Source organism: Saccopteryx leptura, chromosome 1 (assembly GCF_036850995.1).
Source record: "Saccopteryx leptura isolate mSacLep1 chromosome 1, mSacLep1_pri_phased_curated, whole genome shotgun sequence".
NCBI classification, from domain to species: domain Eukaryota; kingdom Metazoa; phylum Chordata; class Mammalia; order Chiroptera; family Emballonuridae; genus Saccopteryx; species Saccopteryx leptura.
In genome coordinates this window covers 243,955,743-243,972,749 of record NC_089503.1, presented here as the reverse complement: position 1 = coordinate 243,972,749, position 17,007 = coordinate 243,955,743, and the positions used below count along the sequence as shown (strand labels likewise).

At 54.9% G+C, this 17,007-nt stretch overlaps 1 protein-coding gene across 1 annotated transcript; it reads right to left on the bottom strand.

Annotated features, from left to right (window-relative positions):
- Positions 1-25: 25 nt before the first annotated feature.
- On the bottom strand, positions 26-11,634 carry GRIN3B (glutamate ionotropic receptor NMDA type subunit 3B). Its single transcript, XM_066341905.1, has 9 exons — positions 11,209-11,634; positions 8,898-9,490; positions 7,398-8,430; positions 1,790-1,935; positions 1,586-1,701; positions 1,314-1,465; positions 833-997; positions 701-759; positions 26-526 (listed from the first exon to the last, which is right to left on the bottom strand). Exons 1-9 carry the CDS (start codon positions 11,632-11,634, stop codon positions 31-33), a joined length of 3,186 nt encoding a protein of 1,061 aa, XP_066198002.1. The 3' UTR covers positions 26-30.
- Positions 11,635-17,007: the final 5,373 nt, after the last annotated feature.

The following is a 17,007-nucleotide window of genomic DNA, read 5'->3' as shown; positions in this document are numbered from 1 at the left end:
GCTAGAGTCTGCATGCACCTGGTGCTGGGATTAGCTTTTGCACGGTCTACCCTCATGCAAAACCAAGTGGGCTGGTTGTGGGGCATGGCCATCCTCCACAGGTGTAGCAGGTGGACAACTCATCAGGAAGCCCCCTGGTGTATCCTTGCAGGCCTGGAGCAAATGCAATGGCCGATAGCAGGTGCTACCTGGGAGCTGGGCCAAGAGCTCCCCACGCCGTACCAGTGCCTGATGGAGCTTTGTGCGCACAGCCATGATGTGCTGTTCCAGTTCCTCTAGCTCCCCTGGGCGTGGAGCTCCTATGGGCAATGTGGTGGGTGGCCGGCCATTGGAGCAGGGCAAGACAGAACCTTTGAGTGGCCTGGACCCCTCCACATCTGTGTCCACTACTGATGCATCAGTGGCCATAGCTGGCTCCAGAAGGAAGTGCACACGACGCTCCCTCACTGTGGCCTGGTGCACCTCTGTCCAGGTGCCCTGGCTTGCAGGGGTAGTCAGTGTGTCCTGATGCTGCTTCTCCGGATCCCTGGAGACAGGATGGATGGGGCTGGAGCAGTGTCCCCTGAGGAAGCCGTGGGCAGTAGGAGTCATGGACTGACTAGCTTGGCTCTGGAATGGGGGTGGGGCTGGCAGGTGTAAAATGGCAGGCTGGAGGGCAGAAGTCAGCTGGTGGGATGGGAGCTACCACCGGGCCCCTTACCTTGGCTCGGGCTCCTTCTGCCTATCCAGTGGTTCTGTGTTGAGGGCGCGGTGGATTCTCTGTGAACCAGACAAATGCTTTTGGGTCAGGTTGGGAGGTTGACTACCTGCCCACCCTGTAGCATTTCCTTACCTGGCTTGTGTGCAGCCAGTACTGCAGCCTGTTGCCCCTACGGATGCATGGCAGTACCAGGTGGTAGAAGACATGCTCTCCGAGGGAGCTGAGCAAGGCACTACCCAGGCCCAGGCAGAGCAGCACAAAGAGACCTGAGAAGTGGTAGATGCCCATCTGCAGGGTCTGCAGAGGGTGGGAAACAGGTATAAGGTTTCATAGTCATGACAGGCCCTTGGGGAGCCCTGGTCTGGGGGACACAAGTTGGGCCAGAGACAGGCACTGGGGGCAGTGCAGCTGGATTGGGAGGCTAGGGCTCCATGTTCTGAAGCAAGGTTTGAAGGAGAGGGCCCTGAAGCTGGGCTTTTGTAAAATGAGTAGGAGTGTACAAAAGCAGACAACACATCTTGGGTATGAACAGGACTGGCAACCTCAGTTGAGGCCTACGCAGGCTCAGGGCTCCCACACTTACCCCCACCCTACATCCCAGGCCCTGTCCCACCTCTGTGACAGCGAACACCCGCTTCCCACAAGGCACCATCTTGTACCACTTGTCATGCAACAGGTCGATAAAGCCAGAGGACTTGTAGCGGCTGATGAACTCAGACAGGTTGGAAGTGAGCGGTGAGTTCTGAGGGAGTCCAATGCCGTAACCTGGGATGGGACAGGCCAGGAATAGGGTTGGAACTAGGCCTAACACAGCTCACGGGAGCCACACCCACCTGGCGCCCTGAGTGGACTGCCCCAGGATCACTGATTCCAGAGTCCCCTCACCCTCAATGGCAAAGGGCTTGCCCACAGTCAGCAGTTTGCAGTCAGCATCAATGGAAACCTCGTAGTCCAGGAGTGACTTGTCCATGATGAAAGCATTGAGTTTGGGGGGGTCACTCCTGTGGAGATGTAGAGGGGGTGAGCACTGGCCCAGGTGGACCCCAACACCCCACCCCACCCCCACCCTGCTCTATGCCCCAGCCTCACGTGAGCATGGCGATGCCATGAGGCGTGGTGGGCGCACTGTGTCGCCTCATGTGTGCATACATCTCAGGGAAGCTCTTCTTGATGTAGGCTTCGGCACTGCTCTCCCACACAGTGCCAAAGCGGAAGCCCTGGGACGGATGGTGCAGCTGTGGGCAGGTGACCAGTCAGCACCAAGGTACCCCTGTGCCTTCACTCAGCTCCCCACACAACTCTGCTCTGGCCCCCAGCCCAGGCCTAAGGTCCTCAACCAGTTTCCCCTCATGGCTGAAAGTCATTCTCTGTGGGGGCCGTTCTGGGCACTGCAGGTATACAGCAGCATCTCAGGCCCCATCTTTGCTATGCCAAGAGCACCCTTGGTGTGATAACCACAAATGTCTCCAGACATAGTCTGCTGTCCACTGTGGGCAGAATTGCCCAGTTGAAACCCACTGTTATAAGTACCCAAATGTTCATCTCCACACAGACCTGGCCCTGAACTCTAGACCTCTCCCTCCTCTCACTACTGCCTTCATGGCTGTCTCTTCTCCCTCCTCTTATCCCACATCCTGTTTTGAAAATCTTGTTGGGTCGTCTCTGCCTTTAGAACACCCACACCTGACTGGTGGTGGCACCACAGTGGATAGATGGTTAACCTGGGATGTGAAGGTTCCTAGTTCGAAACCCCAGATTGCTGGCTTGAGTATGGGCTCATCAGCTTGAGCGTAGGGTAACTGGCTTGAGTGTGAGGGAACAACACGATCTAAAGGTTGCTGACTTGAGCCCAGAGGTCACCTGTTTGAAGCCCAAGGTTGCTGGCTTGAGCAAGGGGTCACTGGTTCTCCTTGAGCCCCCTGGTCAAGGCACATATGAGAAGTAATCAGTGGACAAGTAAAATGAAGCAACTACGAGTTGATGCTTCTCATCTCTCTCGTCCTTTCCACTTCCTGTTTTGGTCTCTCTCTCAAAAAAAAACAAAATAAGGCCCTAGCCAGTTGGCTCAGTAGTAGAGCATTAGCCTAGCATGTGGATGTCCCAGGTTCAATTCTTGGTCAGGGCACACAGAAGTGCCTACCTACTTCTCCAACCCTCCCCCCTCTCGCTTTTCTCTCTCTCCCCTCCTCCTCCTGCAGCCATGCCTCAACTGGAGCAAGTTGGCCCAGGGTGCTGAAGATGGTTCCCTGGCCTCTGCCTCAGGTGCTAAGAAGAGCTTGGTTGCTGAGCAACAGAGCAATGCCCCAGATGGACAGAGCATCATCCCCTAATGCAGTGGTCCCCAACCTTTTTTGGGCCATGGACCGGTTTAATGTCAGAAAATATTTTCACAGACTGGCCTTTAGGGTGGGACGGATAAATGTATCACGTGACTGAGACAAGTGTCAAGAGTGAGTCTTAGACAGATGTAACAGAGGGAATCTGGTCATTAAAAAAAAATAAGCCTGACCAGGCGGTGGCACAGTGGATAGAGCGTCGGACTGGGATGCAGAAGGACCCAGGTTCGAGACCCCGGGGTTGCCAGCTTGAGCGCAGGCTCATCTGGTTTGAGCAAAAAGCTCACTAGAATGGACCCAAGGTCACTGGCTCGAGCGGGGGGGTTACTCAGTCTGCTGAAGGCCCGCGGTCAAGGCACATATGAGAAAGCAATCAATGAACAACTATGGTGTTGCAACAAAAAACTGATGATTGATGCTTCTCATCTCTCTCCGTTCCTGTCTGTCTGTCCCTATCTATCCCTCTATCTGACTCTCTCTGTCCCTATAAAAAAAAAAAATTAAAAAATAAAACATTGTTCAGACTTAAATATAAATAAAACGGAAATAATGTAAGTTATTTATTCTTTCTCTGCGGACCGGTACCAAATGGCCCACAGACCGGTACCGGTCCGCGGCCCGGGGGTTGGGGACCACTGCCCTAATGGGCTTGCCGGGTGAATCCTGGTCAGGGAGCATGCAGGAATCTGGCCCTGCCTCCCCTCCTCTCACTAAATTAAAACAAAAACCAGGCCACTGCTTACTGCCTCTGCAGCCTCCACCCAGGCTCCACCATACCCCACACCACCTCCCCAGTTCAGCGCAGTCTCCTCACCCTGGTCTGAGCACTGCCCATGATCTGTTTGAACTCCTACTGAACGAGTGTGTGGTTGCTCCCCAGCACCACCAAAAGCCACACGAGCTGGTTTGAGCCTCTAGAGCAATATCATCACCTCAGACTTTCCAATGACGACATATTCTGTATCTGTGCTGTTCTCCGTAGCCATTGGAAATACATAAAATGTATTGTATAATAAATATGTATTTTCTGATGGCTTTAGGCGACCTCTGTGTTTTGGTCGTTCGACCCCCGCCAGGGTCGCGACCCACAGGTTGAGAACCGCTGCTCTATTTAATTAACTTAATTTTTTTTTAAATTTATTTATTCATTTTAGAGGAGAGAGAGAAAGAGGGGAGGAGCAGGAAGCATCAACTCCCATATGTGCCTTGACCAGGCAAGTCCAGGGTTTTGAACCGGCGACCTCAGCATTCCAGGTTGACACTTTATCCACTGCGCCACCACAGGTCAGGCTATTAACTTAATTTTTAAAAAAAATATTTTGACAGTCTCTTTTTTTTTATTTATTCATTTTAGAGGAGAGAGAGAGAGAGAGAGAGAGAGAGAGAGAGAGAGAGAAAGGGGGGTGGAGCAGGAAGCATCAACTCTCATATGTGCCTTGACCGGGCAAGCCCAGGGTTTTGAACCGGCAACCTCAGCATTCCAGGTTGACACTTTATCCACTGCGCCACCACAGGTCAGGCTTAATAAACTTAATTTTAAAAGCCACTAGTGAGTGGCTTGTGTATCAGACAGTATCCAGGTTTTATTACTGATTTACAAAGGACAGGGAGGCGAGGTGGGGACAGTAGAACAAGCTGAACATCCCTCAAGGGATGCAATCAGCCAGACCCAAACAGTGGGAGATACTATGGGGCACAAAACCAAAGCAAACAAAACAATTTCTTCAACAAACACTAGGGAACAAATTGGGTGATGGGCATACAATGCAATCAACAGTTCAAGTGTCATGAAGATGTTCACCTAAAACCTATGTACTCTTATTGATCAATGTCACCCATTAAATTTAATTTCTTTTTATTATTATTATTATTTTTTCTTCTGAAGTTGGAAATGGGGAGGCAGTCAGACAGACTCCCGCATGCGACAGACTGGGATCCACCCGGCATGCCCACCAGGGGGCGATGCTCTGCCCATCTGGGGTGTTGCTCTGTTGCAACCAGGGTCATTCTAGCATCTGAGGCAGCGGCCTTGGTTCCATCCTCAGCGCCCGGGCCAACTTTGCTCCAATGGAGCCTTGGCTGTGGGAGGGGAAGAGAAAGACAGAAAGGAAGGAGAGGGGGAGGGGTGGAGAAGCAGATGGGTGCTTCTCCTGTGTGTCCTGGCCGGGAATCGAACCCAGGACTCCTGCATGCCAGGCCGATGCTCTACTACTGAGCCAACCGGCCAGGGCCTAAATTTAATTTCTAAAACAAAACAAAATGCTAGGGAACAAAAGCGATGAGAGAAAAACCTACAGATGAGAGATGAAAAGCCTCTACCATCTTTAATGCCTGGACATTTAGGATTCAGAGTCAAACCATGAAAAAAGAAGAAAAAGACCTGTGGTGGCACAGTGGATAAAACGACCTGGAACACTGAGGTAGCTGGTTCTAAACCCTGGGCTTGCCCAGTCAAGGCACATACAGGAGTTGATGCTTCCTGCTTCTCCCCCCTTCTCTCTCTCCTCTCTCTCTAAAAAATGAATAAATAAAATCTAAAAAAAAAGACAACTGGGATGTTAGTTAACGTTCCGAGTATGTACTTATGGGGAAATGACACAAGGTCTGGCTGGAATAACCCAGCAACTGAGGCTAGTGATGGATGAAAGTGGCTGTCAGTTGATTTTGGAGCCAGACAATGGGTTCATTCAAGTTCTTTACTCCCCACTCAGGGAAATTCAAGTTTTGGGGTTGTTGTTTTTTTTGTTTTTGTTTTTGTTTTTGTTTTTGTTTTGTATTTTTCCGAAGCCAGAAACGGGGAGGCAGTGGCAGACTACTGCATGTGCCTGACCAGGATCCACCCGGCACGCTCACCAGGGGGAGATGCTCTGCCCATCTGGGGCATCGCTCTGTTGCGACCAGAGCCATTCTAGCGCCTGAGGCAGAGGCCACAGAGCCATCCTCAGCGCCCGGGCCAACTTTGCTCCAATGGGGCCTTGGCTGCGGGAGGGGAAGAGAGAGACAGAGAGGAAGGAGAGGGGGAGGGGTGGAGAAGCAGATGGGTGCTTCTCCTGTGTGCCCTGGCCGGGAATCGAACCCGGGACTCCTGCACGCCAGGCCGATGCTCTACCACTGAGCCAACCGGCCAGGGCCAGGTTGTTGTTTTTTTAATTAAAAAGAAACACATGGACTGGGGCATGCCCCTGCTCTGCCCACAACCCTCCAGGGCTCCCAATAGAAGTTTCATCTCAGAGGGAACTGCTTTAAAAGCCCAGGGCCGCCTGACCTGTGGTGGCGCAGTGGATAAAGCATCAACCTGGAAACACTGAGGTTGCCGGTTCAAAACCCTGGCTTGCCTGGTCAAGGCACATATGGGAGTTGATGCTTCCTGCTCCTCCCCTTCTCTCTCTCTCTCCCCCCCCCCCAAATAAATAAATAAATAAATTACTGTTAAAAAAAAACAAACCCAGGGCTTCCTGCGCCCACAGTCCCTGCACAACCTGCCCTCTCTGTTATCTCCTGGATCTCACCTCCTCCCTCCCTCCTTCACTGTGCTCCAGTCACACACAGGCTGTTCCTCAAACACCACCAGGCAAGGTCTTGTCCCTGGGTCTTTGCATGGAGGCTATGCCCTCTTTGATGTACACAATAGTACCTCGCCAGTCACCCCTCCAAAAGGAATGTCTGACCCCCATTTGAGAAAATGTCCCTTCCAGCATTTCTGGTGTCCCCCACTCTGCCTTATTTTTGTCCCTGGCACTTTTTTTTTTTTCTTTGTATCTTTCTGAAGCTGAAAACGGGGAGAGACAGACAGACTCCCGCATACGCCCGACTAGGATCCACCCGGCACGCCCACCAGGGGCAACGCTCTGCCCACCAGGGGGCGATGCTCTGCCCCTCCGGGGGGGGGGGGGTCGCTCTGCCGCGACCAGAGCCACTCTAGCACCTGGGGCAGAGGCCAAGGAGCCATCCCCAGCGACCTGGCCATCTTTGCTCCAATGGAGCCCTGGCTGCGGGAGGGGAAGAGAGAGACAGAGAGGAAGGAGGGGGGGGGGTGGAGAAGCAAATGGGCGCCTCTCCTATGTGCCCTGGCCGGGAATCGAACCTGGGTCCCCCGCACGCCAGGGTGATGCTCTACCGCTGAGCCAACCGGCCAGGGCCTCCCTGGCACTTTTTCACTACCTTGTATACCATCTGTTTACTTATCTATCTTGATTCTTTCCCTGTCTACCCCAGGAATTGGGATTTTCACGTATTTTGTTCCACCATGTGTGCTCAATAAGTGTTTGCACGACTAGACAGCCACATGTGGCTGGGTTTTGAGATTGGCAGGTGAGTGGGCAACCTCCTAGCTGTGGTCCCTGACCTCCACAGCCACCCACCTTGGGGTCGTGGATCCCAGACAGCTCCTCAAAAGTCTTGTCCCCAACCATGACGGCAGCCAGGTTGGCTGTATAGCTAGACAGCACAAGCAGGCAGAAGATGGCCCATAGGTTCATGAGGAGACGCCCTGTGGGGCACTTGGGTGTTTTGCTGGACACTGTGCGTCCAAACAGGATGGCATAGCAAAGGTTGAGGGCCGAGGAATAGGAGAAAATGGTGCCACGGTTCCGGCCACGGGGCGTGAGGCCATAGGGACTGCGCCACTCGTAGAGTGTGAGGAAGAGTGCAGTGAGGTGCAAGGCGGCAAAGACACCCAACCACATGGACCAGTGCAACGGCCACATGAAGGCACCAAGGGGTGAGGCCGTGTCCCGTGCCCGCACCATGATGCCCAGGCTGGTGGAGAAAAAGGGGCTGCTGAAGTCCACCACCTTTGAACGGGCAGAGTTGATGCTGAAGCTGGTGACTGCCATGTGGGCCCTGCCTGCCAGCAGGTCACCCACCAGGCCTGTCCAGTGGCCATCCCGCAGTGCACCATACTTGCCATCGCCCACAATATACAGCTCAAAGTCAAAGGGGGTGTCCTCTGCCAGACGCTCCAGGAGGTCAATGCAGTAGCCGTAGCAACACTTGCGCAGGGCATGGGGCACGGAGCCATTGGCCAGGGCAGCAAACAGTGCATCCAGGGTGGCTGAGTCGTTGGTGCCAGGAGCCAAGCATAACTGCCCTGCTGGGCACTGCCCATCTTCATCTGGCTCTCGGGCAAACACAAATGGGTGCTCCACCAGCGTCACCACACGCAGCTTTGGGCGGGCCCGGGTGCCCAGTGGAGGTGGGGGCCGTACAGCGGCACCCCCTGGCTCCAACTCCAGCTTCCCGTCCTGCCAACTGCCCAGTGTGGCCCAGGCCGGGGTGCCCAGCAGGTCCTGGCGCAGACTCCACACTCGGAAGTGCCGGGATATGTACACCTGGGAGGAACTGGTCACCCACACTGGCCCCGTGAGGCCCTGGAAGGATGTGTTGCCCAGAAACCTGGCAGGAAGTGGGTGGGGGGCAAGCAGGCTCAGGCAGCGAACCCCCCACAGCAAAGTTAGACCCTGCCCCCCACCTCTCAGCACACATGGGGGACCACAGTGGATGCTGTTGTGTCCCCTCACACCAGATCTCCTTACCAGCAGGGGCCCGAAGTCAGTGACTGACCACCAGTTTGAATGCCCAGGTAGGGCACCGTGGCTCCAGGGTACTGTCCACCCTCCAAAGATCCCTCAGGATCAGGCAGAGACACATGCCTGTCAACCTCTCCCACTCCTTTCCTACTTCTCCCAAAGTGCCAAGTAAGCCCCTCACCAGAATCCCTTTTTCAGGCCCTACTTCCACCAAGACAAGTCAAATGCTGCCCTCGCATGAGGCCACAGTGCCTGACACACAGCAAATGCTCCAGGCAGAGGCAGCTCCATGTGGAGGCTGCACACCCTTCCCACAGCAGTATCCCCACTCACCGTGCCAAGAAGCGGCCTGAGGACTCCTGCCCGGCTGGCTGCAAGTCATTGCAATTGATGGCGGTGGGGAGAAGGGTGCGCTCTAGCTGTACACTGGCCGCACTGCCCAGTGCTTGTGCCACCAGCTCCACTGCATCGTGGACAGTGGCTTCCAGTGAGGGTCGAGATACCTCACCCAGCGCCAGCAACCCAGGTGGCAGGCCCTCAGTGGGCAATGCTTCAGCAGGCAGTGGTGTGCCCAGCAGCCAGCGGGGTCCAGGGGGCCCAGCCTCCAGCACCTGACGGGCACGGGCCATGTCACAGCCAAGGAGCACAGCCACAGGTACCTGGGCTGAGCCCTCTGCCAGCACCCCGAGCAGGGAAAGGTGGGCCTGCAACCCTGCATCATTCGTGTCCAGTTGGCTCAGGTTCAACACAAGCTTTGGGGCCCTGCCAGCCCGGCTAGTCCAGAGGGCCACCACGCCACCAGGGTCCCGGATGCGGCAGAACACCAGGCCAACGTCTTCCCAGGCATGAGCCTGCAGCACAGACACCAGCACCTCAAGCAGTGTCTCCAGGGGGATGGCCCAATCCAGCTGTAAGTGAAACGGGTTCTGGGAATGGGGTGGTCACAGTTAGGGCTGGTGACCACCATACCCTTCCCACCCCCTTTAGTTGGTGTTCAATAAACAGATATCACCTTGATAACTGGACCTCCTCCCAGCCTACCCCTGCTCTAACCCCTTCTGTGTTTCCCCATGGCCATCAACATAAAGCCCAGACTCCCTGCCTGAAATTCAGGGTCTTCTTTTGTGTCTCTGGCCACCCTAGTAGCACCCTATTTTCAGTATTTTTGCACATGCCATTCCTGATCCGGGATACATTTCTCCCTCTATGTCAGTCATCTCCTACACATTCTTCAAAACTCAGCCCCATTGCTTCCTCCTCTGGCATCTCCATCCCCCTGGCTCCTCCTCTGGACTCTCCCAACCTGGAGTCCCTCATTCACCATAGTCCTGACCTCACCCACCATTCCCATTTGGGAACTCTTCAAGGGCCCAGGACTGGGGCTCCTTGGTCACAAACTGACTGATGCCCTCATGCTCGGAGCCAAGCTAGAGTGGCTCCTACACACATCACTGCTACTGAGCCAGGCAAACCAGAGGCTGAGTGGTCCCTCTGGGCCCAGTGGCACCCAGGATTTTCTCAGCCTGTAAAGAAGGAAAGAGCTTTGCCAGGCACTTAAGGTGGGCAGGATGTTGCCTACATTGGGACATGGCACACAGTGCTGGGAGACATGCTGTGCACTGCCGCTCAGTTCCCACATAAGCCCAACAGTTCCAACTGCACGGGCGCAGTTCTTGGAGATGGCGGCAGAGGGCGCCATAGGCCTGGATTTGGGTCTTACATCTCTCCCACCGGGAGAAGGCAGTGGGAAAGAAAACGGGCCTTGGCACAGTGACAGCCAGGTCGATGAGACCCCGGGACTCCTTCAGGGTCAGGTTCTTCTTTCCGAGGAGAAAAAAGACCTGCAGGGGGTTTTAAGATGGGTTTGGAGGGAAGGAGGCTCCCACCAGCCCCATGTCCCTGTGTTGGGCCTCTCTCTGCTGTCCCTAGGAGGTGGCGGGGGTCTTTTCCTGCAATACAACAGAGTCCCCAGACCCCGGGTTGTCACTCTTCTCTCATCTCATTTTCTATTTTTGTCCTAAATCCGGGCCTGGGATGGGGAGTTGGGGTGCATCTAGAAGAGAAAATAAACTCCAAAAAGATGGAGAGGATGAAAAGGAGGAGGGAGGGAGGGCTTTGGAGTAACAGAGTGGCCTGGGGATCCAAGAAGCCACCCCCCACACCCCGCGGAGAGCAAACAAGAAGCCTCCTTTCCCTTCCTCGATCCGCGGTCCTGCGCGGTGAGAACTGAGAGGTGCCCTCGGACCAAGAAGGGACGCAACGAGTGAGTTGGGTCCTGGGGCCAAAAGAGGCAGGTTCAGGGGCTGCGGTGGCGGCACACACCACCAAAGCCCAGGGAAGGGGTCTGCACTGGAGTTCCGCGCCCAATCGGGGTCCAGAGGAGTCCCCTGGGCTCCTGCCTCCAGTTCCCATGCTCTGGAAGCAACCGGGTCCAGGGTCCCAGGTCCCACGAACCCCAGGCCCTCCGTCATTCGGGCTCCTGGGCATCCCCGGGGCTCCTGCATCCGCAGTCCAAAAGCCCGTTCCCGCGCGCCCCAGGGGCCCCGGCATTAGACTCCAGGTCCCCGCAACCCAGATCTTTCCGGGGCCTCCCTGATCTGCACCACGAGTCCCTGCACGTCCTGACTTCCAGCGTCGCGCGTACCGGGACGCCGAGGGGCGCGCGCGCCTCCAGGCGCAGCAGGCTGAGCACGGGGGTCTCGGTGGCCGCGGCTAGGAAGTGCAGCTGCAGCAGCTCCGGCTGCGCCTCGGGGAAGGCGAGCACAGCCACCACCCCCGGCGCCGCCAGCGTCTGACACAGGCCGCGGGCCAGCGAGGCGGGATCGCGGGCAGGGGTCGCGGCAACCACCAGCTCCAAGCTCAGGTTGTGTGGTAGCCGAGACGCCAGGGCGGACCGGGCCAAGGCGGCGCGGGCGCGGGCGCGGGCGGCGGGCGCGCGGGGCAGGAGGGCGCCCAGGCGCACGGAGCCCCCCAGTCGCGCCAGGAGGTCGCACGGCTGCGGGTGGCCCCTGACGGGGGCGGGCCCCAGCGCCAGCGCCAGGCCAAGCCACAGCGCCCGTACAAACTCCATCTCAAAGTTACCGGCGGGTGCCGTGGGGCGAAACCGCTGGTGCCACGCGCGGGAGGCGGGAATCCCAACCGGCCCAGGCCACACCCTTTCCCTCTCTCCTAGGCTGGCGCATCCTCCTTGCCCAGCCCCATCGTCCTGCGCCCGCCCTCGCCACCTCCCAGCCCCTATACCAGCTATTTACTACGGAGCAGTGGAACCCACTACCCAGGGCGGAAAACAAAGGCTCAAATGGCCACACTGCACCGGGCTGGACATAATCAGGGCTCTTCCCCTTTCTGTGCGGGTGGGGGGAGGGGGAGGGGGAGGAAACAGGCTTGACACCAGAGAGAGATTTTGGTCAAAAACTGTTCCAGCACTCAGCATTGTTCTACTCCAAGATCACCCTTCCAGCCTGGGAATGTGGCCCATTGTTCAGTTAGGAAAACTGAGGTCCAGAAAAGGTCAAGGTATGCCTTCATGGCCACACAGCAGCATCTCCCACCTCTAGGAAGTAGTGTCTACTACCCATACCAACCCATCTGAGTGTGCTTAACATTGTGTGCACCCTGAGGAAATCGAGATAGGTGTATCTGCTGGGAATGTCAAGGATAGATCTGTCTTCTAGCTGTGCAAAGGCAACTTAAACCAGAGAACTCCTCTTCACCCTTAAAGACCTAGTGACAAATGGCACTGCTCTGAAAAATGTTCTCTACTTGTCAGGCAGAAAGGAGCAGAACACTCTCATCCCATTTAAGTTCACTCTGCCCACTTTAACGTTATCACACTCTGCCATCTTTCTGTTTATTCGCTCTTTTAAAACATTTACTGGCCATCTCCCCCATTCTACCCTGAGAGGGCAGGATGGGTCTGGCTTGTTAACTGCTGTGTCTCCATGGCTTGCACACATTAAAAACTCTATAATTACTCTTCGTTTGAGTAACTGCTCAGACAAGGATACTAGGGTTACATCACCATCCACTGTTCCAGAACTTTCTATATCTCCCTGCCATTTACCAATCCTCAAGCCTTCCTGTGTTCTCTGGGCCTCCCCACCTCAAACGTCCCAGGGTCCTCGTGGCTCTGGCACACAGCAGGCACTCAATAAATGCCGAAGCCAGCACCCCACATGGAATTATCTCATCCTGTACTCCCCAGGGTGTGTGTGGTGGAAAACACGCAGGCGTCCCCAAACTACGGCCCACGGGCTGCATGTGGCCCCCTGAAGCCATTTATCCGGCCCCCTGCCGCACTTCCGGAAGGGGCACCTCTTTCATTGGTGGTCAGTGAGAGGAGCACTGTATGTGGCGGCCCTCCAACGGTCTGAGGGACAGTGAACTGGCCTCCTGTGTAAAAAGTTTGGGGACCCCTGCGGGAGTGTCTCCCAGACCTCTCTGGGTGCAGGGCAGCCTCCCACCATGGAACATTCCAGCTCTAATAAATACATCTACATTTGTTTTTTTCCCCACAAAAACACTTCCATCTGGAGCCAGTGTTAGAGCAGGAAAAAACAACCGTAGATGAATAAAACTAAGTGCCAGCCAGCAGTAAGGATTGAAATTTGAGATGACTATGAGGGCTGAGTTCCAGGTGACAGAGAGGGTGCCTTATCCAATCACCGGGCCAGGTATTCCAGGACAAGGAAACATCCCCAAGGGTCTTGGATTCTGGCACCCTCCCTGCCTGAGGCCCCTGTCATGCCAGGGAGCACTCCATCTGCCCTGTTCCTAGGTGAGGCTCCCAGCTACTGTCCTCAGGGACCACTGGCCTTCATCTGAACCTGGGTTATGGTCCCTTTGGCAGTATGAGCCTCAGAAACAGGGATCTGACCTGGTAGGGGATACTTTCTTTTTTTTTTTTTTTTTTTTCATTTTTCTGAAGCTGGAAACAGGGAGAGACAGTCAGACAGACTCCCGCATGCACCCGACCGGGATCCACCCGGCACGCCCACCAGGGGCGGTGCTCTGCCCCCCAGGGGGTGATGCTCTGCCCATCCTGGGCGTCGCCATATTGCGACCAGAGCCACTCTAGCGCCTGAGGCAGAGGCCACAGAGCCATGCCCAGCGCCCGGGCCATCTCTGCTCCAATGGAGCCTTGGCTGCGGGAGGGGAAGAGAGAGACAGAGAGGAAAGCGCGGCGGAGGGGTGGAGAAGCAAATGGGCGCTTCTCCCATGTGCCCTGGCCGGGAATCGAACCTGGGTCCTCCGCACGCTAGGCCGACGCTCTACCGCTGAGCCAACCGGCCAGGGCCGGGGATACTTTCTTACTCTATTCAGGCCCCCAGTGGACACTCAGAAAGTCAGTCAACAAACATTGACCTTTTACGACTGGTTTATGTCACCACGAGCATGTCCTCAAGGTTCATCCATGTTGTTGCAGGTGTCAGAACATTTTTTGGTGTTGATGTTCTTATTTTTATTTATTTTTAAGTGAGAGAAGGGGAGATAGGGAGACAGACTCCTGCATGTGCCCCAAACGGGATCCAAACGGCAACCCCGACCTGGGGCCAATGCGCAAACCAAGATATCGTCAGCGCCTGAGGCTGTTTGGACCATCCTCAGTTTGGGGGCCAATGCTCAAACTAATGGAGCCACTGGCTGTGAGAGGAAAAAAGAGAGAAGGGGGAGAGGGGGGGCAAGAGAAACAGAGGGTCGTTTCTCATTAGCCCTGACCAGGAATTGAATCTATGACACTCACACGCCAGGCCGATGTTCTATCCACTGAGCAAACCAGCCAGAGCCTATTTTTATTTATTGATTTTAGAGAGGAAGGGGGACAGACAGAAACATCTGTTTCTGTATATGCCCTGATCAGGGATCAAACCCACAACCTCTGCACATCAGGACCATGCTCTAACGAACTAAGCTAACCAGCCAGGGAAATCCATTTATTTATTTAGTATTTTGAGATCCTTTTTTTTTAAGCATGAATAATAATAGTTCACCATCTGGATGCACCTCAGTCTTCATCCACCTATTTGGTGATGAACTTGGGTTGTTTCCACCTCTGGCCTGTGAATATGCTGCTGAGACTACGGGTATGCAGCTATCAAGTCCCTGCTTTCTTCTATTTCTTTTTAAAAAAGATTTCATTTGATTTGCGATAGAAAGGAGGCAAGAAACATCAACTCATAGTACTTATATGTGCCTTGACTAAGCAAACCTGGGGTTGCGAACGGTCACCTCAGTATTCCAGGTCACCATTTTATCCACTGCGCCACCACAGGTCAGGGCCTGCTTTCAGTTCTTTGGGGTATCCATCCAGCTGGAAGTGAGATTGCTGGGTCATACAGTAACTGTTTCATTTTTTGAGGAATCACCAGACTATCAGCTACAGTGGCTGCCCCAATTGCTGTGCACAAGGGTCATTTCTCCACCTACTTGTGGACACTTGCTTTTTAAAACAATGGTCCTGGAGAGTGTGAGGTGGCGTCTCATTGTGGCTTTACACAAACTCTGACAGCACACAGGAGTCACCAGTGAATACTGGGTGTTGTCGGCATGTCTCCTCTAGCAATGATGGGGTAGGACTTAGGGTCAGATTATGCTAAGGAATGTGTATATGCCCCAAGGTAAGAGCACCATTTACTATGTACTATGCACCTGTCACTAAAGTTGGGCACAAGCTCCCCAAAGTTCCTTGCAGGCTTTGCAAGCCCAGGAGAAGAACACCCCTTTAACAGATAAGGAAACCATGTGTTAGAACCAGGCATGGCTTGTCCAAGGCCATGTGGTAATTTCAGGCCAGACTGGGAAAAGATCAGCTCCACCATCACCACCTGCCTATATTGCCTGCAAGGTGCATGATGAGATGCTCACCCTCCTCAAAGCCCTCTTATGGTGGCCTGCAGATGAGACCTTCCAGGACTACACCTGACAGATGGTGTGAACAGAATTGTTAGAGAGGCCATTTGTATGTCGACGTCCCACCTTCTAACATCTCAGAAGGTGCAGGGTGAGCAGGCACCATAGCCCCTCAAGGCCTGAGTCAGAACACAGGGACAGCCCCAGGGGGTGGGGTCCTCACCTCTCTGCCCAGAGCGCCCCAGCAGTTGAGGGTTCAGAGTGGTGTTGGAGAGACCTCTAGCCCTGGAAATACATGCAGGATAAAGGATAATGGGAACAGCCTCCCCTCTCCAGGGAAAAACTGACCCAAGGGAGGCTGCCAGACAGAGGCTAGGATTGTCAGCTCATCTCATGGCACCTGGCCAGCTGTCTGGGACTGACCAGACACAGACATGGGCGGCAGTACCAGGTTCAGAACTAGCCCTGAGTCTCCTACTGAACCAAGAGCAGGGGCATGGGGGGCTGGAGGTTCATGTGGTCAGGCCTAGGTGCCCTCACCAGGATCAGGGCCCAGAAGGTCTCGGGCCCTAGCAGATGGAGTACCCACAGGGAGCCTGAACCCATCTTGATGCCCCCATCCCCATCTCCTGGAAGCTCTGAAGACCAACTTCCGTGTCCCCAGCTTGGCCGACCAGCTGCTACAGACCCCACGCCATGTGTGTGGGGGCATAATATAGCCCCTATCCACAACTGGACCCCTTACCTGACATGGGAAGGATAGCCCCAAGTATCATCCTGTCCAAGTTCCCTGAGCAGGGGAGAGTAGGGAAGATGAGGGTCACAGGCATGGATGGACAGTGGGCCCAGCCCTGTGCCTGGGCATCCTGCTGCAGTGTATGGCTGGGCCACCCATTTGTGAGGACACGGAGCCCTGGGTACAAGGAACTCCAATTAGCCTAAAAGCACAAACTCAGTGCTGGCTGCTGGCTCGCAGCTGCAGTTATGACGGCATCTGATAAATTATGTGGGTGTTCTGGATCATTAAGCAGGACTGTCAGTGGGGGTTAGCTTTCCAGAAGGTTCTGAGAGCAGCCTTGGGGCCCACACTTCTGGGCTGGCCTCCAGGTGCTGACTGGACTGGCAGTGTCCCCAAGGCAGCGGAGGCATACCTGGTCTTCCTTGGGCCCTTGACACTGACAAGAATGTTCTGGTCAAGTGGCCTTGGGCACATGCCCTTGCAGGAGACCCTAGTCCAAAACTGGCTGTTACCCAAGAGTCCTTACCTTAACCAAGGCTGGGACAGACCCTTGGAGGGTATCGGATGTGACCAGCGTGATCACACTGCTCTCCCTGAATCATAGTCTCACCTGGTGACCTCAGCCTGCAGCTAAAGCTGCCCCTCCCTGTGCCCTCCCAGTCCCCTCCTATAGAGGGCAGCCTGGCCTTCAAGAGCATACAAAGGCAGTAGGTTGACAAATGAGTGTCTGAAAAGTCTGAAAACCAGTTTCCCAACACCAGATTTTTTCCCCCAACAATAGATTTTTACAAGTCAGACCTAACAGCCTGCCTCGAGGATTCCAGAGCCCAGACTGGGATGAGGGACAGCCCTTAG